The following is a 23,287-nucleotide window of genomic DNA, read 5'->3' as shown; positions in this document are numbered from 1 at the left end:
GTCTCACCTCTACGGTCCTCTGCAGTCTCACCTCTACAGCCCTCTGCAGTCTCACCTCTACGGCCCTCTGCAGTCTCACCTCTACAGCCCTCTGCAGTCTCACCTATAAGGTCTCACCTCTACGGTCCTCTGCAGTCTCACCTCTACAGCCCTCTGCAGTCTCACCTATAAGGTCTCACCTCTACGGTCCTCTGCAGTCTCACCTCTACAGCCCTCTGCAGTCTCACCTCTACAACCCTCCCCAGTCTCACCTGTACAACCCTCTACAGTCTCACCTCTACAGCCCTCTGCAGTCTCACCTCTACAGCCCTCTACAGCCTCACCTCTACAGCCCTCTGCAGTCTCACCTCTACAGCCCTCTACAGCCTCACCTCTACAGCCCTCTGCAGTCTCACCTCTACAGCCCTCTGCAGTCTCACCTATAAGGTCTCACCTCTACAGCTCTCTGCAGTCTCACCTCTACGGCCCTCTACAGTCTCACTGCTACAGCCCTCTACAGCCTCACCTCTACAACCCTCCCCAGTCTCACCTCTACAAATCTCTACAGTCTCACCTCTACAGCCCTCTACAGCCTCACCTCTATGGCCCTCTACAGTCTCACCTCTACAACCCTCCCCAGTCTCACCTGTACAACCCTCTACAGTCTCACCTCTACGGCCCTCTACAGTCTCACCTCTACGGCCCTCTACAGCCTCACCTCTACAGCCCTCTACAGCCTCACCTATACGGCCCTCTACAGCCTCACCTCTATGGTCCTCCCCAGTCTCACCTATACGGCCCTCTACAGTCTCACCTCTACAGCCCTCCCCAGTCTCACCTCTACAGCCCTCTGCAGCCTCACCTCTACAAGAGCTTCAGTTGTTTGCCACTGTTCCACACAGTTTCTCTGCTATCCCTAGATTTTTTATTTTTTTATTTTTTATAAATGCGGTACACCATCAGGGTACAAAGATTGTCTTATGACTGTTTTATAGCCCTGCAGTTATGAGAAGTCATAATCAAAGTTAAGTGCCACACCTATTGCAGAAAAGAAAAAAAAAAGAACCATGATGTGTGTTTTGTGGAAGTAGGAAAACAATGTGTGTTCTCTGGAAGTAGGAAAACAATTATTCACTGATTTATTGGTGAGTGACAGGTCAAAAATATTGATTTAGGGTTTAATACTCAATGAAGATGCTTTATCACAGGGGTCTGGTGAGGAGGATCATTTTTGACCGAGTGGACAAACGATATTACAATAAGACATTAGTTAACTCAGGGACACATGGATAAATATGGGATACCTTGCTGTTAAATGTACGTATTAAATTTGTAGAAGAATTCTCGTGCCCAAATCTTCCATTTTCTTCGGAATCCGTGCTATTTTACTCACATTTCCCACAACTGCCACCTTTCGCTTGTTGGGTTACATAGGACCCCCCGGGTCGAGGTTAGGAACGACAGCGGCATATCGCGCATATGGAGCAAGCTTCGCTCTACAAAACAGTTCTGCTGAATGCTGATCAGAGACCCGTACTGTAAACGTAGACTGCACTGCACAGGGGCACCTGTGTTCTCACAAGGTTTTTGGCTTAAGTCGTCGCAACACGGAAGTGCGCGTCCTGAGGAAAAACGGTTCTCACCATTAACGCGTGCGTCTTGTTGGCATTCCGATTGTTATATGCTTTTATACTGAAAAACAAATGGCCTACGACGAGTAAATGTTAACGAAAGAGGAGTCTTCCGTCTGTCGTGGTAAGTCTTTTCATCTTTTTTTTTTAGATGTTTAATTCGACAACTGCGGTATATTTGTGTGACAGTTTTACTTAGAGCTGCCCGAAAAAAAAAAAAATTATGCAAAGAAGAACAAATAAATGAAAATACGAAATGAAATCTTACTTTTAATTCCACCGTTTGGAAACGAATGCGTCTTGTACAAGGATGTTGTCTATATACGCGTGCGTTTTTTGTGTGTTCTACTTACGGTACTTTAGGTCAGGGTATTTCACCAGACAGGGCTATGAAGACCTATTCAAAATTGTCCCGATAACCGTATGACAATTTCAAGAACAAAAACTAGCATTAACCCCATAACCCTGCTTGATGCAGCACCACCTGTTTTGAGACCAGTTGTTCATTTAGATTGGTTTAATATTAACACTGATTAATGAAAATCTCGAACTGTGTTGGCCAAATGCTCTACAGTGCAGTGTAGATGAGATTAGCGATGGTGTGGCCATATGAAAATAGAGACAATGATGGCAGCCTAAGAAGTTTTCACTTAGGTTAGCTGCCCGTACAAAACTGGTTTCCTATGTTGGTTTGTGCTGGTGGCGCTGTAGCTGGAGCTGTACCTGTGGTGGGTTGGGGTGGGGTGGGGCGGTGGAGGTTGGGGGGTTCGGGTATTGTGCACATCTCCATCTCCAAGCTCCCAGCTGAGGCTCCCTCAGGTGTGAAAAACAGGATTGGTCTTGCGCTGAGATCGTGTTTGTTCCCATAATTAATCACCAAGGACATTAAACCCATCGCTGAGAATGCTCTGTGCTCTCTTTGGCTTCAGGTTATTTTTAATGTGCAGTACGTCTGGTTCAGACGTGGTTTTTAGTCGGTCCTGAAAACAACAGCATGCAGCATTTACATTACATTACATTACAGGCATTTAGCAGACGCTCTTATCCAGAGCGACGTACAACAAGTGCATTGGTTCACGATGTAGAGGTGCAAAAGAAACACTAGAGTGACGTTTACATCTTTTTAAGTCTATTAAGTCAAATAAAAAGTCTACATCTTTTTATTTGAAATTTTTCTTCGAGCCGGGAAACCTGTTCCCTTTTGTTAATGAGTAAGCGGACCGAGTTCCCTGAATTTGCTGCTAATCATTGCTGTGGTGTACGCGTTTACTCTACCGCTGTCTTGCAAACAGGAGACCAGGGTTTCACCACCAGGGCTTGTTTCGCGACCACAGATGCACCTTTCACAACAGAGGAGACCCTCAGTCGAACAGACGTCAGCTAAACCCGAGCCTCAGCCAACAAGACGTGTTCGATTTCCCTCGACACTGAGAACACAGTCAGTCTCACACCGTGTGACGGAAGTTCCGTACCTTGTTGGTGACCAAAAAAAGACCCCCCCAACAAAACCCAACGAACTGTGCGATCTCCAAGCTGTCATGGAATCACACACCCAGCCAGCGTTTGGGTAGTCACCAATGCTCTTTTTATTTTCAGCTATTCGGTGAGGTCGTGTGATAGAGAGCCTGACGGTGAAAGAGAGGAGGAGTCCAGCGGTCAGCCAAGCGTGGAGGACAAGGAGCAGGAGGCACGCCTCATAAACCCCACAGAGTCGACCGAGAAAAGAAAAGAAGGGGACATCACTTCCTCCTTTCCCCCCCCTCTCTTTCGCCTCCTTCAACCTCTCCTCACCTGCTCTTCCCCACCACCCCCTTCTTCTTGCTCTCTGTCTTTCTCTCTCTCTCTTTCTCTCTCTCTCCTTCCTTCCCTCCCTCCCTCTCTCGTTTGGAGGATGTGGCAAACCAAATTCATGGTCGCCATGGTCCTCGCCAGCAGCCTGGTCCTCGTTCTTTTCTACTCGTCCCTCAACTTGGATGAGCTCCGCAGACAGAAGGCGTTCGTGGAGGCGGCGGGGGCGGCGGGGGCGGCGGCGGCGGCGGGGGCGGGGGCGGGGCCGGCGGCGGGGGCGGAGGCAGCCACCGTTCCCGCCGTGGCATTCTGGCGCAACGCCAGCGCGACGACCGCTGCCTACCAGCCAGGCCCGACGTCCGCCAGGCCCGAGCGGCGGAGCGAAGCGGTCCCCATCTCGATCTCCGCGGGGTTCAGGCAGGCCGTCCCGCCGAGCAGCGCCTACTGGAACCGCCGGCTGCACGCCCTCCTGAAGCTGCTGGACTCGGGCGGGAACGTCACGGAGAGCGAGGCCCTCGGGTGGGCCGGCTGCGGCACCACCAGCACGGAGATGCTGGTGACCAACATCCAGGATTTCGGGTCCTACCCGCCTCTGTACCAGGGCTTCCTGCAGGGCATGGAGTGCCGGGACCCCCCCGTCCTGATCGACCAGCCGGACAAGTGCGCCTCGGACGGGCGGAAAGGGGACATCTTCCTCCTCCTCGCCATCAAGTCCGTCCCCCGGAACTTTGAGAGTCGGCAGGCCGTGCGGAAGACCTGGGGGCGGGAGGGGGAGTACGAGGGCGGGCTGAGGGTGCGCACCGTGTTCCTTCTGGGGCGCTCCCCGCCGGAGGACCCGGACCTGGAGGCGCTGCTCACCTTCGAGGCGCGCTACTACCGGGACGTCCTGCAGTGGGACTTCCGGGAGTCCTTCTACAACCTGACGCTGAAGGACAACGCCTTCATGGGCTGGGCCGCCCGGCGCTGCCCCGGGGTCGCCTTCGTCTTCAAGGGCGACGACGACGTCTTCGCCAACACGCCGGCCATGCTGGCCTACCTGCTCTCCCTGGAGCCCGCCAGGGCCGCCGCGCTCTACGCGGGCCACGTCGTCGCCAAGGCCAGCCCCTTCCGCGACGCCAAGAGCAAGTACTACGTCCCCGTCAGCTTCTACGAGGGCGCCTACCCGGCCTACACCGGAGGGGGCGGGTTCCTGTTTTCGGGCGCGCTCGTCCGGCCGCTCCTGGCGGTCTCGCGCTTCGTCCCCTTCTTCCCCATCGACGACGTCTACACGGGCATGTGCTTCCAGGCCCTGGGCATCGCCCCCGCCGGGCACGGCGGCTTCCAGACCTTCGACATCCGCGAGCAGGACCGGCAGAACGCCTGCGTGCACCGGGGCCTGCTCCTGGTGCACCGGCGCAGTCCGCAGCAGACGCTCAGACTCTGGAAGGACATGCACAGCCCCCTGCTCACCTGCTGACCTGGCGGGACCCCGGATCTCCTCCCCTTCACCCCCCCCTCCCCTCCGGGACCCAAGTTCTCCTCCCCTTCACCCCCCCCCATCCCTCCCCCCATCCTCTCTCCTCTTCCTCCCCTTCATCCCCCTCCCCTCCCCTTCCCTTCACCCTCACCTCCCGTCCACCCCCGCCCCCTCCCGTCCTCTCCATCATACCCACACTCTAGGAAACCCAGAGTTGCCAGAGCGTGATAAGGTCTCCCGATGGCTCTCTGAGGACAGGGGTGTACCGTAGCAGCGACGGGCACACCTCAGGGGTTCCTACCTGGAAACCACTCAGATTCTCAGAGAGGGCAGTTCGGAGAAGCGTGACGCCATTTTACGCCCTCTTTCCACACACAGTTTGTGTCTGAGTCACCAGACCTTCGCCTTCAAACTTCCCTTTGCTGAGCTGATTGTGGCCGATTAGAAAAGATAAGAAAAAAAAAAAAAAAACCTGATAAAAATGTGACAGGCTTATCACTCTGAGTAAACGGGTTCATGCTGCTCTTTATATAGCTGGAGGATTACGGAAGCAAATCAGTGCCTTGCTCAGAGGTACCTGGAACTCTAACCTGCACACACAGAGTTTTTAAATGGGACTAGGTGGGGGACTAGTCTCTCCAACTTTCAATGTTACCCCTGGCTCCCCGCTAAGACTGACCCTCCCCAACCTAACTGGACTTTATGACACAATTTCCCTTCTTCAGTTAATAATTTTTTGTTGTTGTTTCCATCTCTGGAAACGTTTCATGCTGGACTGTGGATGAGCAGGTGGTGCAACAAACATGGACAGTGGTTTGTAGATTGTTCAGATAATTCAGGTAATTCTCTTTCTGTTCACACGTTAAAAGATTGTCTGTTCATTTACATGTACATTTGCCTCTGTACCGTGTCTAAGTAAATAAATCATACATCTGAATATCCGTAATTTATTTATTTTTATTTTTGTACAAATCTGTGTAAGGGTGCTAAAAGTAGTGATGGTAAAGCCATTAGTCATGAAGAACAATTTGGCCAACACTGGAAACTGTTGATGTCTGATTGCAGATATTTGTTGTGTAACAGTATGCTGGATAAAATGCTGAGCAGTTATGCAACAAAACTGCTGCAAAATGGCAGCTTTGATTTAAGGTTTACCCGACTCAAGATGCACAAACTGCATCTGCATTTATCAATGCAATGCTTTGTATTTGTGGACCAGGGCTGTGCTGAGCTCTTTTGATTGACAGGTGCTCAGTGAGAAAAGGGTACACAAACCTAGAAAACCAGTTTTGTGACACCAAGTTATGGTACAACAGGGCTGCCCAACCTTGTTCCCGTCCTGCAGGTTTTCATTTCAACCCTAATTTGGCAGGCCCGATTCTGCTAACTAGTAGCTCTACGAGATCTCTAGCTGCTGGATGAGGTCCAGTGAAGCTAGCTGTTTTATGGTTTGAGAGAGAACATAGCCTACCGGATGACAGATCTCCTGGAACAGGGTTGGGCAGCCTTGTTGTACAGAATGTATTTCACCTAAATTAATGACTGAAAATGAATGACAGCAACTGTAATAATACAAATATTATTTTTTTAAAATCAAATCAAAGGGGGATCATCTGGGCAATCAATTGGGCACTTGAGGCACAGGCCTGTTTGTGGACCAGTGTACAGACCCCCTTTGCGTATATTCATAAATGTGTATTGGTGATGAATGCTGTTCTGGGATCAGCTTGGCCTGGTCAAGGTCAAGGTCAAGGTCAGCAAATGGAAGGGTGAGAATCTGACCCGAGATCATCACCCCGAGTCTCTGCTGAACAGGAGTGTGGACTCTGGCGCATCGTACGTATACTGTAGCAGGGGTGGGTAAGGACGGCCATATCCGTTTTTGGATTTCATGCCAACTTTCATGCACTCAACTCTTGAATTAACCCTCTCATTCAGTAATTGATATTTTAGCGCCATTTCTTTCTAGCGCAAGTTCATGAACGACAGCATGAAAGACCTGTTCCTGTGTCCCAACATGAAGCATTTTATTTTGTATTTATTGTGTTTACTGTATCACTGCACTTACCCGCCATGTCTCTGCTCAATAGCACACATTATCAAAATTAATTAGAACGGGTATATCCTGTAATATACGGGCACCTTTGTGTGTGGCTCTGTGTCATCAGACAACCCCCTCCCCCTACCATATTCTATTTACCTTGACCCCCCCCCCGTTGCCCTGGTTACTCCTCGTAGAGCTCCAGGGGGTAGTGCTCTTTGTACTCCTTCAAGTGCTTCCACATGGCTCCCTTCTGCTTCTCCAGGTGCGGGGGCACCTCCTGGTACACGTCGGTGAAGAGCAGGTCGGGGTGGGGCTTGGGCCTCCCCTCGGCCTTCTGGAGCGCCTCCATGACCCGGCGCTGCGCCTCCTTCCTCCACGCCTGCTCCTCCTCCTCGCCCCACCAGCCGCGCGCGGCCAGGTACCGCCCCAGCCGACCAATCGGGTGATCCTGCTTCTCCCAGTAGCTGACCTCGTCCAGCGAGCGGTAGGTCGAGCTGTCGTCACTGGTGCTGTGGTGGCCCACTCTGGGGGGGGTGAGGGGAGGGGACCATGGAGATTTTCATCTCATAATCTCAATAATTATGAAATGACTTGATATTAATTTTATTTACAAATGAATAAAAATTGTATGAAGGTATGAAACGTGAGGACTGAGAGAGCTGGAATTCCTGCACACGTGCGGCAGGTCACCTGTAGGTCAGGCAGAGCGCGTGCGGCAGGTCACCTGTAGGTCAGGCAGAGCGCGTGCGGCAGGTCACCTGTAGGTCAGGCAGAGCGCGTGCGCCAGGTCACCTGTAGGTCAGGCAGAGTGCGTGCGGCAGGTCACCTGTAGGTCAGGCAGAGTGCGTGCGGCAGGTCACCTGTAGGTCAGGCAGAGTGCGTGCGGCAGGTCACCTGTAGGTCAGGCAGAGCGTGTGCGGAAGGTCACCTGTAGGTCAGGTAGAGCGCGTGCGGCAGGTCACCTGTAGGTCAGGCAGAGCGTGTGCGGAAGGTCACCTGTAGGTCAGGCAGAGCGCGTGCGGCAGGTCACCTGTAGGTCAGGCAGAGCGCGTGGGGCAGGTCACCTGTAGGTCAGGTAGAGCGCGTGCGGCAGGTCACCTGTAGGTCAGGCGGAGCGCGTGCGGAAGGTCACCTGTAGGTCAGGCGGAGCGCGTGCGGCAGGTCACCTGTAGGTCAGGCAGAGCGCGTGCGGAAGGTCACCTGTAGGTCAGGCAGAGCGCGTGCGGCAGGTCACCTGTAGGTCAGGCAGAGCGCGTGCGGCAGGTCACCTGTACGTCAGGCAGAGCGCGTGCGGCAGGTCACCTGTAGGTCAGGCAGAGCGCGTGCGGCAGGTCACCTGTAGGTCATGGCCTCGATGAGGAAGGGCCGGTTCTCGGCGACCGCGCGGCGACGGGCCTCCTTGGTGACGTTGTAGACGGCGAACACGTCGTTGCCGTCCACGCGGATCGACGCGATGCCGTAACCCGCGCCCCGTCCCGCTGAGGACACGGAGAACGCGGTCACGACAAAGATGGTGGGGCACACGACAAAGATGCAAGCGTCAGCTGGTCCACGGCAGACTGGGGGGGTGTGGGGGGGGGGGGGGGGGGGGGGGAACTAGCTGACACTTCATATCGTATCACACTGGTCCATAGCAGACGGTGTCAGGAAGTTGTTGCCCAGCTGCAGTCTGTTGCAGGACTTACTACATACATGTTAAGACCGAACAGTCTTGGCATGTGAATATTTACAACCGTGGTCTCCAACCCTGGTCCTGGAGAGCTACAGGGTCTGCTGGTTTGCATAAAATCAGCACCCAATTGAGACCCAAGACACCAGGTGAGTTGAGTTAACTGTGTAATCAACTGCTCTAATTGATTCATGAAGTGCAGAGTCACTATGAAAACCAGCAGACCCTGTAGCTCTCCAGGACCAGGGTTGGAGACCACTGATTCACATGGATTCAAGCAGTACAGTGTTTCTGAGTGCTTGTCCAGAGATGGGCAAACAGGAACTGCTTCTGTTTCTGGATTTCATGCCAATTTCAGGTCTAAATCATTTCATTAGCCCAATAACATGAAACATCTTATCGTGGTCTAATCAAGGGTTTCTCAATCTTGGCCCTGATGCCTCACCGGGTCGCGGTTCTGGCTGGTGTCCACCAGAGGGCGCCAGAACATCGTTCTTAGTATCACTTGAGCTCGTTAAGGTTCTGACTGCGTGTATTAGTGTCGCGTCTGCGCGTGTGTTCTCGTTAGTTGATTTTCTACACCTGTTAGTTTAGGTATTCAGCTTCCTTGTTCACGTCTTTTGATGTCTGGTCTATTATTGTTATTTTATTTTTTGCTTTGTGTCAAATGAAAAGCTCTTGTTACTTTGTGTACCTACCTAGTCTGTTGACTTTTCATCTGCATTTGGGTCCTACCAAGAATACTCTCTATGACGCACTGTATATGTTGGTCTTTGTTCCAACATAACAACAAGCTGTATATTGCAATGCTGTAAATTGTTTATTACCCTGTTAAAGCCACATTATGCCAGAAATTGCAATGATTGCCGTTAAAATAAATGTACCATATTAACATCCCAGGAATTTCAGTTAGTCAGACCAACTTATACTTTAATTTTCTGTGCTGTATGTACTATATCACAAATAATTCCAATTGAAAGAGTTTCCATTTTTTATTAAATTCAGGTGAAATCAGCTGGGTCCTATTTGCAGAGAGTGGGGAAACTTGAAACTATCCGTATAGAATAAACATTGCATCACATTCGTTTACTGGCAGCAAATGGCAACAAGTCAAACCTGTATTGTGTTAAAACAATATGATATCCACTAAATTATGATTAACTCAACTTAAACAGGTTTTCGGCAACCTTAACTGATGAGCAGAATTGCAAAACAAGGGGGGAAAAAAGGGAGAAAACTTTTCGTATTCAAAAGAAATAAATTAATATTAGAGTACATACTCCTGTGAGCCGCAGATGTATAGACTACAAGTCAGAGTTCTAATCTAAGGGTTAAAGCAGCAGTATTTAGCTCATATGGGCAGTGTAATTGGTCACAGTGAAAACCTGCACGCACACACACACACACACCGACCCTGCAGGAAGGAACTCTCCCACCCCTGAGTGAGTCTGGATCAGGGCTGCCCAGCCCCGTTCCTGAAGATCTACCATCCTGTACGTGTTCATTTCAACCCTTATTCGGCACATCTGATGTCACTAATTAGCTGCTCTGCGAGATCTCCAGCTGGTGAATGAGAGGTGCTTCGTTCGAGTTGTAGTGACAACCTACAGGACAGAAAATCTCCAGGAACAGGGTTGGACTGTTCTGTTCTAGATGTATGAGGAAGCATTGCGCACAATAACCCTGGTGCTACAAAGTTTTTTTTGTTGACTTTAATCGCCATGTTTGCATTTACGTCAGAATATTTCCTTGACCACCAAGGCATTATATATATATATTTTTTTTAAACATTGTTTGGATTGTTTGGTCTGTCACAATCCCACGGATTCCCCCCCCCCCCCCCCCCCCCAAAAAAAAAAAAAATTCTAAGTCAGTGTTCTAGAACTCCAGTGCTTTCAACTCACAGCAGTGATTGTTACATCAGCATTAGAACGTTCAGTTAAGAACATTCTAACCACACATCTGCAACGCTAACGCTTAGAGAAGTTCATCAGATAGAACAGGTTCGGGGAGTGGTTCCCAAACTTAGACCTGGGGACTGTGAGTGCTGGTTTTCATTCCAACTATTATCACAACTTCTGGTTTGTAAAAAGCTGCCGTTTTTTTTTCTGCGATGTCAACCCTTAGGCCATATTATATCAGAAATAACAATGGACACTATGAATAATGCATGTCCCATATTCATAATCCAGGACATTTAATCAGATCAAATAATCCTTTCATTCCCTGTAATGTACCATACTCTGTATGTAAACGATTCCTTACGAGATAAAAAGATAGAGAGGGGAGAAAGAGTTAGACAGACAGAGAAAGAAAGGGTGTCTAGAGAGAGAGAGGGAGGTAGAAAGAGGGAAGGAGGGGCGAGGAGGAGAGGGAAAGAGAGAGAAATGAGAGAGGAGAGAGAGACAGAGAGATGGAAGGAGGGGCAAGGAGGAGAGACAGAGAGACAGAGAGAGGAGGGGTGAGGAGGAGAGAGGGTGAGAGAGACAGAGAGAGGGAAGAGGGGGCGAAGAGGAGAGGGATAGAGAGAGAGAAGGAGGGAGGGAGAGAGAGAGAGAGAGAGAGAGAGACGGCGGGGACCTCACCGATGCCGTCGCCGCGGTACTGCTCGCTGGTGGGGGTGGAGATGGCGTAGCCGTTGTTGCGGCAGAAGAAGATGATGGGGCACTCCAGGGTGGCGGAGAAGTGCAGGCCGGCGTGGGCGTCGCCCTCGCTGGCGGCCCCCTCGCCGAAGTAGCAGATGACCGCGCGATCCGAGCTCGCCCGCTTGATCGCGTACGCGGCGCCGACCGCTGGAACACAGAGGAGCGCAGCGCTGGCTCAGACGGGCGGGGCGGGGGCGGGGGCGTGGGCGGGAGCAGGGCGGGAGGGAGTCGAAACCGGGCTGAGGAACTGCTGGTCCCACACCGTGCAGCACGGCCTGATTGACACTAGGTGGCGCCAGTCGTGGCCAAAACCAAAAGGGCACCAAAGTGCACCCGAATATGGGTTGCTTGTATCTTTTTTAAAGCTCATATATCTGGGACAATTTTTGTAAAGCAAAGAAACTGAATGTAACAAGCACTATGCACTAAACTAGCGCTGAGAATGTAACTAGCGTTGTGCACTAAAGTAGCGCTGAGAATGTAACTAGCGTTGTGCACTAAACTAGCGCTGAGAATGTAACTAGCGTTGCGTACTAAACTAGTGCTGAGAATGTAACTAGCGTTGTGTACTAAAGTAGCTCATATATCTGGGACAATTTTTGTAAAGCAAAGAAACTGAATGTAACAAGCACTATGAACTAAACTAGCGCTGAGAATGTAACTAGCGTTGTGCACTAAACTAGCGCTGAGAATGTAACTAGAGTTGTGCACTAAACTAGCGCTGAGAATGTAACTAGCGTTGTGCACTAAACTAGCGCTGAGAATGTAACTAGCGTTGTGCACTAAACTAGCGCTGAGAATGTAACTAGCGTTGTGCACTAAACTAGCGCTGAGAATGTAACTAGCGTTGTGTACTAAACTAGTGCTGAGAATGTAACTAGCGTTGTGTACTAAACTAGTGCTGAGAATGTAACTAGCGTTGTGTACTAAACTAGTGCTGAGAATGTAACTAGCGTTGTGTACTAAACTTGTGCTGAGAATGTAACTAGCGTTGTGTACTAAACTAGTGCTGAGAATGTAACTAGCGTTGTGTACTAAACTAGTGCTGAGAATGTAACTAGCGTTGTGCAGGTAACCGTCATTGAAAATATAACAAACACTGTGGACATACCAAGCACTGAGCATGTAACACGTAACGTAAGTAGCGGTGTTTGATTTGAATATGAATGTTCATATGTGGACAATATACAAGGGGGGGGGGGGTTTGTCTCTGAATGGCAGACACCCACCCTGTGGAATCTGCGTGGCCAGGGTGGAGGAGATGGTGACGAAGTTGAGGTCCTTGCTGCCGTAGTGGACGGGCATCTGCCGACCCTTCCCCAGGTCGTCTGCGTTGGAGTAGCACTGGGCCATGAACAGGTCCAGGGGGAACCCCCGATAGAGCAGGACCCCTGAACGAGAGGGCGAGGAGAGGGTCACTGCCAGCTGCGTGCGGACAGTCCGTCTCTCTTGAGCACCCGAAAAAAGCCGTCAAAGTTCTCTGGGAGGAAGCTCAACAAAACCGCCAAACCCAGGGCTCTATTTCTGAAAACCAGCTTCAGTTAAAAAATAAACCCAGTCATTAAAAGGAGACTTGGCACTACACACAGTTATGGTTGGAGGGGTTGAATGAATTTCAGTTTTTTCCCATTTAGAAAATGGTCTGAAATCCAATTGATTATTACATTTTAAAACAAAAAACATTAGAACATATCGGGCATTTTTCCCCATTCATAAATTAAATTTCAACTCATTTGCTAAATTGACTCGCTCAAAACAGAACTTGGTCTTGAACCCCATAGACAGGAGTTAATCAGCGATGTCACAGTGATGTCACAAAGGAACACCAAAGCCCAGGAATTCTGAGGAGAGACTTCAGCTTCTCTTTGCAGTGTGGAAACGGAATGACAGAGGAACTCAGCACGACCAGTCACACTCCAGGATTTACATCCTGGTGAACTGAAGGATGTAAGGAAAAATATTTGGGTGAAGTAGCTGCCCACCTGCTTCTCTGTACTGGCCGAAAACCAGATCAGTGGGGTCCAGAGCTGCCACGCTGCCAATGTGCGTACCCTCCTCCCCAAAGTTGGTCGCATAGAATGTGATCCGACCCTAAAAAAATAAAAAAACAAGCAAGCTACGTTTTCACCTTCCTCACCTTACTCTGCCACAGATTTCGCAAGCATTCCAACGGCAACGGGAATGACCCGTTTCGAAAAAGCTTTAATGTCTGATGTACATGTGGATCAATAGCATCATTGTTCTACATCCTGTGTTTTTTTTTTTTTTTGTTTTTTTTTTTTTGGGCGAGACTGGCTGGGTTTAGGTTGCGAAGTCGTTTCCTGTTGGACGGCTCACTGTCTGCGCACCACCGTCATCATCAGCTCGACCAATAACACGGAATAAAAAGTTTGTCGCCATGGATCCCGGAGTTGCATCACAGAGGGAGAGTTGTTACCACTTGTACACTTACTTGCACGCAACACGGAGGAGCTCCACCAATCACGGAGCACTTTGGTAACAACCGATAGAACAACGCCAGTTGTGATTGGTGAATATTGTCCAGCTACACTTCTGGAACCTCTGCGGGAAATTACCGCGAAGCAGCCAGTGAGAATGGACCAATCACCAGCAACAGTGCTCTAGTGCAGGGGTGCGCAACAAGGGCCGATCCATTTCGGGATTTTGTGCCAACTTCTGCTCTCATTTACTTTTTTTATTTTAGTAATTTATTTGCTGTTTGTATAAGCGCCAGCTACAGCCACAGCAAGGGTGTCCTACAGATTTCACTGTGCTCAAGCGCAGGCGCAAACCAGCGTGGTTTATCGAGCCGTCAGAAAACCGATAAATAAAACAGGTCAGAACAAAAAATCAGGATGCAGGACCCAAAAAACTTCAGGACCGGAGTTGTGCACTTCTGCTCTACTGGTCGTTGCCAAGGTATTCCACGATTGGTGGAGCTCCTCTCCTTTTTTTCTGCCTCCAGTCTCTTGGGATACATAGCGCTGGGAACAGACCGTTCGGCTCACTCACTGACGCATCCAACCCCAGGCTTTGGCAGTTGGTCTGCAGAATTTAAAATAAGTGGCAGTTTTCTGTTGTGGACAGCTGGGGGAATTCCACTCTAACGGCCAGTTGTAAGTGGTAACTGCAAATTTGGCAAGCACTGTCACCTTTACTAGTGCAGGTCAGTTTTAAAATGTCGCTGTCACCCTTTAAGAAGAACTTACCCCCCCCCCCCACCCCGAAAAAAAAGTGAAACATTCATTTTTTACTATCAGATTAAGGTAAATGCTCAGAGCAGGATACAAGCTGTACCCCATTTGACAAGACAGCGCTTTTAAGATTTAGACAACTCCCTCCTGATTATGTGGGAAGACACTACATTCAGGAAACATCTACACTCAGCGTTTGCAGTCAAGACAAGCTGAAGAGATTCAAACGGTTCGGTGTAGCGCCTTCTTCAGTGAAATGACGCTGTGTGTCTGTGACAGTCTTAAATGCCCAGCTCTGCAGTTTCATTATGTTATAAACACTGATTTCATCTGTCAACATTGATTTACGGTTTAGTTCTGGAGCGTAGCACAGTGGGTAAGGAACTGGGCTTGTAACCGAAAGGTCGCAGGTTCGATTCCCGGGTAAGGACACTGCCGTTGTACCCTTGAGCAAGGTACTTAACTGAAATTGCTTCAGTATATATCCAGCTGTATAAATGGATACAATGTAAAAAGTTGTGTAAGTCGCTCTGGATAAGAGCGTCTGCTAAATGCCTGTAATGTAGAAGTTCTTTTATAAATACTGATTTAATCTGTGAACACTGATTTACGCTGATACCTCACCTGTCTCTGGGACTCGTAGAGGATTCTGTCCATGGTGTTGAACAGGGTCATGCTTTTATAGAAGTCCACCACTGTCTCCTGGGGTAGCTGAGAAAGACACGCGTGAGGGGCGAGAGATGAGAGAGAGAGATGCTGGATGACCATTAATCCATGATTTTAAAAAAAAGGTCAAAGGTCAGGCAGGACAGCCTGACTTTGTTACAATGGCACAAAGAGATTTTTCTGTCTTGTTACCAGTGATGTGTTCACGGATTGGTTTTGGGAGGAACAATATGGGGGGGTGGGTAGGCAGCATGCCAGTGCAGTGAATAGCACTGTAGCCTCACCACAGGAAGGTCTGGGGCCCAGATCCCAGCACTGCCCCCTTCACACACACGCGTGGGCCCCAAGCCCAGACACGAAGCAGGCCAATCAGGGAACTCAGATTATCCGTAGGTATGAGTGCATGAATGGTGTGTGTGCCCTGCGATGGACTGGCGACCGGTCCAGGGTGTGTTCCTGCCCTTCACCCAATGCATGCTGGGATATGCTCCAGCCCCCCCCCCCTTGACAAGTGGGCTAGACAATGCATGAATGGATGGATGCAGATGGGGGGGTCACAGCCATCTTCCACCATGATTGGGTAATGTCTATTAAATGGCTAAACTTTTAATTGTTATTCTCCAAAACCTTGACTTCTGTCTGAAGAGCAAGGGGGACACACGGCTGGAAGCTGGAATACGGTAAAGGAAACTCTGCATTGATGCCCGTGTGTCTTTCTCTTTTCCTTTTCACAGGGAGAATGAGCTGTGAACGTGCGGCGCAGCTCGTCCGCGGCGCGAGGGCATGGCGTACCTGCGGGTCCTCCGAGGGGCTGACGATCTCCCCCCGCCGGCCCATCACCCGGTACACGGGGATCCCCGACGCCACGTCCGGCTCCACGAACTCCAGCCGGCCCGTGAACTCCGCCGAGGAGCCGGGGAACTCCGGGCGCTCCACCAAGGGCTGCTGCTGCACTGCACTCTGGGAAACGGAGGAAGGGAGGGAGGGAGGGAGAGGGGAGGGGAGGGGAGGGGAGAGGAGGGGAGGGGGAGGGGGGAGGGAGAGGGGGAAAGAGGGAGGGCGGAGGGAGAGAGTGAGAGGGCGAGGGAGAGAGGGGGAGGGAGGGAGAGCAAGAGAGTGAAGGAGAGGGAGAGGGGGAGGGGGAGAAAAAGAGAGAGAGAGAGAGAACGAGTGTTCATTCAAGGAGGAGAGATTACATTTTTTTTTCTGAATAATAACTGTGTATCTCTCAATTTTCCCCTTTTATGCGCTGACTAGGAACCGTGCTAATTGTGGAAACGCCCACACCTGTGTTAATTGTGGGAAACGCCCACTTGGTGAAACATAAGAATAAAACACCCCAGAATAAAAAATAAAAAAAACAATCATAGAGCAATCCAGAGGATACACTGTACGGAAGATATACATTTCACACACGTAGAAACATGACCAAACGCATAATCCCCTCCAGGCTCTGTCTGGCGGAGATAATAGTAACTTCTTTATTGTAAGCATTCTTGTAATGCTTACAGGAAAACGAATTGTTTCCTGAAAGAATATGATATCTTCCCGAAAGGTGTTGCAAAAGGTTCCACGTTCTCTTAAACGCACTGCACATTACACAACTGTCCAACAAGTAGACTATAGGCTACCCTTCGATGAACTTCGAAATTATACAGAATGTCTTTTATTTCGGTTCTGAATTATCCAAAATATGAAGAAAATGACGGGCAGGAATTTTATCGATACAATTAATAGAAATGATTTGCTATTGCACCGTCAAATACAACAGTCGTTCCAATTGGTCTATTCGTGACATATTAGAATAGCTACATACTCACCTATCAAACGAGATAGGTGAGTATAGATTTCAGTCTAGGAATTAAAAGTCATTCATCACCTTTCAACTTCACTTTGGTTACAGATTTAATGGTAGATATCAATATATGAGTCGGTGGAATTTACCATTAAAAGGAGCATCACTTCATAGAAAGAGAACGCATAAGCCAAATGTTGAATAATCTTCCACCAGGCATATATAGCATGTTTTTCTTTTTATTCAATTTTTGTATGTGTAAATTGTCTTATTGGTTTTAAAAATGTGCTAAATAAAGAATAATAAAGAATAATATAGGCACATATAGACTATCCACACGGTCAAATATGAGCGGGATTTATCGACATTCTAACAATGCCAAGATTAGTTCGTACCAAGAACAGAGAACGGAAATTTGTCTCTCAACATGTTTCAATTACTGGGTGCCAAGTTAGATGGCTTATTTCGTTAATTAACACTACTGTAAGTCTTATGTTTGTGACATGGAAAAAATGACAAGCTTAACACCACTCACGTTAACGCGGAATGCCCTGTATTGAATTAATTTTGAAGAGTCTCTCAATCCATTATTTTGACTAATTAAGCGGTATCCAATTCCGCACAACTTCCTCAGACACCTGGCGTGTTCCATGTTCCTAGGGCTGCGTCTCTCCTCCGCCGGACCGTTTAACTGCTGGGCTGCCAACCTCGCGCGGTTTATGCATTAACAGTCAATAATAGACGAGAGAGACACTTAGTTGACAAACTCCTCCTACGCCCTGTGGTTTTCCCCATTTCGCCCTTTTTTTTTTTCCTGGTTCCTGAATAAATGGTGTCACATAACCGCAAGCGCAAACCCGACACACTGGATTTAAACTGCCTATATACCGTCTTCAGACAGGCCCATTGGGGGGAAATCTAATTCTACACAAAGGCGAAAGAATTTAACTTGTTGAATGACTTAACTCCAGTTTCATGACTAACACTTTACGCAGCTGCAATGTCCACGTTTCAACTTTAACTGGGTTAGCGTTTGATCCCACCACCATTTAAACAGCATTCGCGTCCCTATCACTGAATTAGGGGCACTGGGGATTGTTCTGTTCGGAGAAAAGATCACACCCTACTGGCTGATGAACGCCACTTCCACCAGCATCTTCATTTCCTCAAGTCTTGAGCATGAGGAGGTTAATATCATAGACATGTATATATGTCTATGGTTAATATGGTCTGCTAAGCAGCATAGCATCAGTTTGAATGAAACTCTGCAGGACTTCAGTCATAGCAAAGCAATGGTGAATGCATACCCTATTTGGGTCTTTTTACACATGTTTTATACAACATATTATTTTAAAATCTCTCCCTACTCTATGATTTCACTACAAAGAGTTTTTTGTAGGCTACCCCTATAATGTCTCAGCTATTTTAACAGTCCAACTTCCTGATTTTTAAACCAGCTAATTAAAAACTGAAGATTGTTTTTATTTTTGTATTTTTTTTTTTTTTTTACGTAACTCACTTCTAACATTTGGCTATGCGGAGGGGAGCTTGCCCTTAACTTCAGCTCTACTCCAGAAGTTTGCATTAAATCCTCAGTCTTCAGTTGCTCACGTGACGTCGCCCCAGTTGTCCCGTTAGTGTTTACGTCACATAAACGCGCCGATGAGATCGCGACTCGCAACCACGATGGAAGTTGATGGACTGTCCGCTTTTTCACTTCGGGAATTTGGTTGTGAACAGAACCTTTTGTCACGACCCGATGGCTCGTCCTCGTTCGTCCAAGGTGTGTAAAGCGTGTATGCATATGCAATTAGAGTTTGGCTGAAAGTAAACATACATCGTTGAAGAAGTATGTTCAAAAATGGTCTTTTCCTAGCTAGTGAGGTTGCTATTATTCGTGATCTGTCAACTTTGCTCTCAAGAAGCATAATTAGGTTGTAAATATTGTTATTTTTAATTTAATAGTTATGATTATATTCCTCGCTTTGTCCAATTTATATGAGAATACCAATTCAATGAACACTGGCGGCAAGATAAGTTTATCAGTATTAATACATGTTGTTTATCATGTTGACACTGTGAATGTCTGTTACCAGGAGACACCAGCGTGTTGGCAGGAGTGTACGGACCGGCAGAGGTGAAGATTAGTAAGGAAATCTATGACCGGGCCACAATGGAGGTGGTGATACAGCCCAAAGTGGGACTACCAGGTGCGAGACTACCGGCGTCCTCTGTCTACAGTAGTTACCGAGTCTTCATACCACGACCGGAGTGCGTAATTACGGCTGATAGCAAACAACTTCGAAGTAACGATGCGTGTCCTTATGGGATGTACGTTGCCTAGCATAAAATGTCACATTTTTAAACGTGCATTGGAACGTTTTCGTTTTGATGGATTTGTTCTGGTATGTCTTGCAGGGGGTGCCTGAGTTTTATTTTTCTCATTTTTGTTGATTTCTTTTGTAAAACTCTAGTTTTTAATCTTGCACGACTTACATTCACACCATAAACAAATTGTTCTGACTGGGCTATTTGTGGTTGTTTGCAATCAGTTTACCTAGTTACAAACACTTACATTACATAGCTACAATATAACTGGTTAATATCACTGAAAGAAACATGTACACATTTACTGAAAGATCAGAAGTTCATGTGGGATAGGAAAACCCTTCTAAATGATGCATCTAATTTAAACTGGATTAATCTGGCTAATGTCTTCATCCACTTAACCTACCCAGTTTTGTCTGCAAATGGTATCCTTAGTTATGAAATGCCGACATAGACCACAAGGTGGCAGCAGAATGCTGAAAGTGACATCTCATTTTGGTACATGGATGGTTTTGAGTGGCTTGTCTGCTTGGCTTTACGTTGACCTGCATGTTTCTAACTTCTCTCTGTCTTTCTCTCCCTCTCTCTTTCTCTCCCTTTCTCCTTTCTTTCTCAGGAGTGAAGGAGCGAGCCAGAGAGCAGTGCGTGCGGGAAACGTGTGAGGCGGCCCTCCTCTCCACTCTGCACCCTCGTTCCTCCCTTTCTCTCGTCCTTCAGGTTGTTCATGATGACGGTTCGGTATCCTTTCCCTCCAGCCGTCCCTGTCTGGGGGCATGTTCGTTCCCGCCTGCGTGCGTGTGTGTGTGTGCGCGTGTGTGTGTGTGCGTGTGTGCGCGTGTGCGTGTGTGCGTGTGTGCGTGTGTGCGTGTGTGTGCATACGTGCGTGTGTGTGTGTGTGTGTGTGTGTGTGTGTGTGTGCGTGTGTGCGTGCATGTGTGTGTGCAGGCTTGTAAGGGAGGGAGAGGGAGGGGGAGAGCAAGAGAAAGGGCATAAGAGATGGATGGAGAGAAAGGGGTAAAGAGAGAAATAAGGGAGGGAGGGGTGAAATGGTGAGAGCATCAGTCTGTGGGTGAGAGGGGTAAAGTGAGGGGGAGGAGGGGGTTCTCCTGTGTGTTTTTGTGTCCCCGGTTTCCCTCCTTATCCCCCCTCCTCCCAGCTGCTGTCCTGCTGCCTGAACGCGGCCTGCATGGCGCTGATGGACGCGGGGCTCCCCATGGGCTGCCTCTTCTGCGGGGTCACCTGTGCCATCGACCCGGAAGGACACATCGTCACCGACCCCACGGCCCAGCAGGAGAAGGTCCCGCACCGATCGCTCGCACCCTGCAGGCTCTTACTGTCGTTAGGGTACAGGGTTAGGGTATAGGGCTCTTACTGTCGTTAGGGTACAGGGCGTTAGGGTACAGGGCTCTTACTGTCATTAGGGTACAGGGCGCTAGGGTACAGGGCTCTTACTGCCGTTAGGGTACAGGGCGCTATGCTACAGGGCTCTTACTGTCGTTAGGGTACAGGGCGTTAGGGTACAGGGCGCTATGCTACAGGGCTCGCTGGTGTTAGGGTACAGGGCGTTAGGGTACAGGGCTCGCTGGTGTTAGGGTACAGGCCTTGGACCTCAGAGGTTGCTGGTTTCATTCTCAGGTGGGGCATTGCCACTGTACCTTTGAGTGAGGAGCTGAGCCTGAATTAAATATCTAGGGGTGTAATTATATTGTATGAGTATATTTAAAAAAAAAAAAGTAAGCTGTGTAAGTTGCTCCACACTCGAGGGTCCGTGTTACTGCTGGGTGGCAGGTTCCTACTCCACACATACTCACCGATTACAGCCTACAGTTTCCCCACAGCGTACCAGACCATGGATGTCCTGTACGTTTATGTCAGTATTGTTCATTAAAGCGTATTGCTGATCTTTTCCCTCCAGGACAGTCGCGCCGTGATGACCTTCGCAATCGACAGTGCGCAGCACAGAGTGATGATGTCATCAACCAAAGGGTCGTTTTCAGTTAACGAGGTCAGTGTGACTTAAATAAGAAGCGCACAGCGCCTGTTCCCTTCGCTTGAACGCGGCGTACCCGAGGAGCCGCTCCAGCCGTGGCTAATGGACGGATTTGGCATTCGGGATGGCGTTTTTCTGAGACGTGGGTCTCGCTCAGGCACTCTGCTGGGCAGAGAGCTCGTGTGCTGGCGGAGTGTTTGTGTGCTTAAGTGCAGCGTCAAAGCTTAGGGTGGTGGAGACCGTAGAGTGAAGTGTGCTGTGTGTGAGTGTGTGTGTGTGTGCGTGTGTGTGCGTCCCTGTGTGTGTGTGGGTGTGCCCCTGTATTTGTATACCCTCTGTGTTTGTGTGTGTGCGCCACTTTGTGTGTGCCCCCCCCCCCCCGTGTGTGTGTGGTGTGTGTGTGTGTGTGTGTGTGTGTGTGTGTGTGTGTGTGTGTGCCGCTTTGTGTGTGTGCGCGCATACCCCTGTGTGTGTGTGCATGTGCGCGCGCCCATGTGTGTGTGTGTGTGTGTGTGCCGCTTTGTGTGTGTGCGCGCGCATACCCCTGTGTGTGTGCATGTGCGCGCGCCCCTGTGTGTGTGTGGTGTGTGTGTGTGTGTGTGTGTATGTGTGCGTGTGCCCCTCTGTGTGTGTGTGTGTGTGTGTGTGTGTGTGTGTGTGTGTGCGTGTGCCCCTCTGTGTGTGTGTGTGTGTGTGTGTGTGTGACCCACTGTGATGTCTGACTCCTCTCTTCTCCCCACAGCTGCAGCAGTGCATAGCAGTCAGCCAGAGAGCTTCAGAGAAGATCTTCCAGTTCTACAGAGAATCGATCAGGAGACGGTATTCCAAGACTGTCTGACCGCGACCACACCCTTCCCTTCCGCCTCTGTACCCAACCCTGGGTCAAATGCTTCATTTGAAATGCGTTGACCAATTCAGACAACGGTAAAACTCCTGCAGATTACTGACATTTTTAAAAGCAGAACAAAAATGAACATGTCACCTGTGCACTCAAATACATATTTGACCCTGGCCTGTGTTAATTCTTTTTTGTTTAATAAAATATGTAGAAAATTTATGGAGTGTTTCTGTTTTTGGTTTTTTTTTCTTCCCCATCTGATCCTTACGGAGAAGCAAACAAAACCAGGTATGCCTTGGGTCACTGCTGTTTCAGTTTGTGTCAGCCGCGACTTGTCCAGAGTTTAAGGAGACAGAACAAATGTTGAAATCAAGTGCATTTATTAGACAGATTTTGCCATTGCATATTTACATACACTTAGGGTAATTAAAGATATCTGTTCCAATTCCTGTTTAATCTTGAATTTACCTGCTCCTGCATTATATGCATGGTATTTGTTTAACCAAGGTGTTAAGTGTGACATTGTATCCACAGTCTTCTGTTGTACACAAGCTCTTCGACGGAAACTGCGATTGAAACGGTTCCAGCTGTTCTTGGCACGTCCTTTCCCACTCTTGAATGTGATTGGGCTGCCGCAGTCACATGGTCTGGCGTGGAGTTTTGTCTTCCTTGTTGCGGTAAATGAGAGTTTCCTTCCTTGAAGGTGTGTTGTTCCTCTGACCAGGAATGCTGTCCAGCCCTTTTATGTTTTGTGTTGTCTCAGTGGCTTCTTATCAACCAGCTGTGGCCACAGAGGTGCGTGGTATTTCAGTGAAATCAACCACATTCTGCCATTTTACGTGTCTAATATGAAAACTCAATAACAATGTTCATGAGATCGCACAAGCGCCATCAGAAAGACACGGGGACACAATAATCACTATTTACCTGAACCTGTAACCCATACAAAATCTTCACAATCTGTGGCATCTAGTTCAGCCCCTAGTAACCATGGTAGTAACCATGGTTCTGGTGTAGTTTTTAGTGCAAAAACCTAGCCAAGAGAGGGTGTACCGAGAGTCTCCGCCCCATTTCTAGGTGCCGTGAGCTGATTGGTCTGCTTCCGGGTGATTAGCAATCAGAGGCAAATTAAATATTTCTTATCTGCGACAGATGGCGGTACCGCTGCCCTCCTCTCGTTAAAGTTTAGTTTAGTAACACTTACAGTCACGCATTTTTCATCCAGCGGAGCGGAGAAAAGGGAGAGAGAGAGAGCGTGCAGTCA

The 23,287-nt window shown here is 48.8% G+C and overlaps 3 protein-coding genes across 4 annotated transcripts; 2 read left to right on the top strand and 1 right to left on the bottom strand.

The window, feature by feature from the left end:
• Positions 1 to 3,654: 3,654 nt before the first annotated feature.
• Positions 3,655 to 4,929, top strand: b3gnt2l (UDP-GlcNAc:betaGal beta-1,3-N-acetylglucosaminyltransferase 2, like; the record flags this gene model as incomplete). The annotated part of the gene is made up of 1 exon (XM_035384264.1): positions 3,655 to 4,929. A coding segment is annotated over one exon (1,200 nt), but the record flags the coding sequence as incomplete, so codon positions are not given.
• A 1,927-nt stretch (positions 4,930 to 6,856) lies between these two features.
• Positions 6,857 to 17,527, bottom strand: LOC118208939 (2-oxoisovalerate dehydrogenase subunit alpha, mitochondrial-like). The gene is made up of 8 exons (XM_035383950.1): positions 17,403 to 17,527; positions 15,865 to 16,032; positions 15,031 to 15,117; positions 13,195 to 13,303; positions 12,442 to 12,603; positions 11,153 to 11,359; positions 8,235 to 8,376; positions 6,857 to 7,422 (listed from the first exon to the last, which is right to left on the bottom strand). Exons 1-8 carry the CDS (start codon positions 17,517 to 17,519, stop codon positions 7,080 to 7,082), a joined length of 1,335 nt encoding a protein of 444 aa, XP_035239841.1. The 5' UTR covers positions 17,520 to 17,527; the 3' UTR covers positions 6,857 to 7,079.
• Positions 17,528 to 18,499: 972 nt separating this feature from the next.
• exosc5 (exosome component 5) lies at positions 18,500 to 22,242 on the top strand. 2 transcript variants are annotated; one of them, XM_035384278.1, is made up of 6 exons: positions 18,500 to 18,650; positions 18,964 to 19,077; positions 19,812 to 19,933; positions 20,352 to 20,492; positions 21,111 to 21,200; positions 21,928 to 22,242. In XM_035384278.1, exons 1-6 carry the CDS (start codon positions 18,530 to 18,532, stop codon positions 22,021 to 22,023), a joined length of 684 nt encoding a protein of 227 aa, XP_035240169.1. In that variant the 5' UTR covers positions 18,500 to 18,529; the 3' UTR covers positions 22,024 to 22,242. The 2 variants fall into 2 exon arrangements, with proteins under 2 accessions (XP_035240169.1, XP_035240170.1); XM_035384279.1 differs by lacking the exons at positions 21,111 to 21,200; positions 21,928 to 22,242 and adding an exon at positions 20,578 to 20,915 and having other exon boundaries at positions 20,352 to 20,539.
• The last annotated feature ends 1,045 nt before the right edge of the window (positions 22,243 to 23,287 follow it).

This window comes from Anguilla anguilla, chromosome 12 (assembly GCF_013347855.1).
Source record: "Anguilla anguilla isolate fAngAng1 chromosome 12, fAngAng1.pri, whole genome shotgun sequence".
Lineage (NCBI taxonomy): Eukaryota > Metazoa > Chordata > Actinopteri > Anguilliformes > Anguillidae > Anguilla > Anguilla anguilla.
The sequence above is the reverse complement of the archived record's forward strand: the minus strand, read 5'-3'. Positions and strand labels throughout refer to the sequence as shown.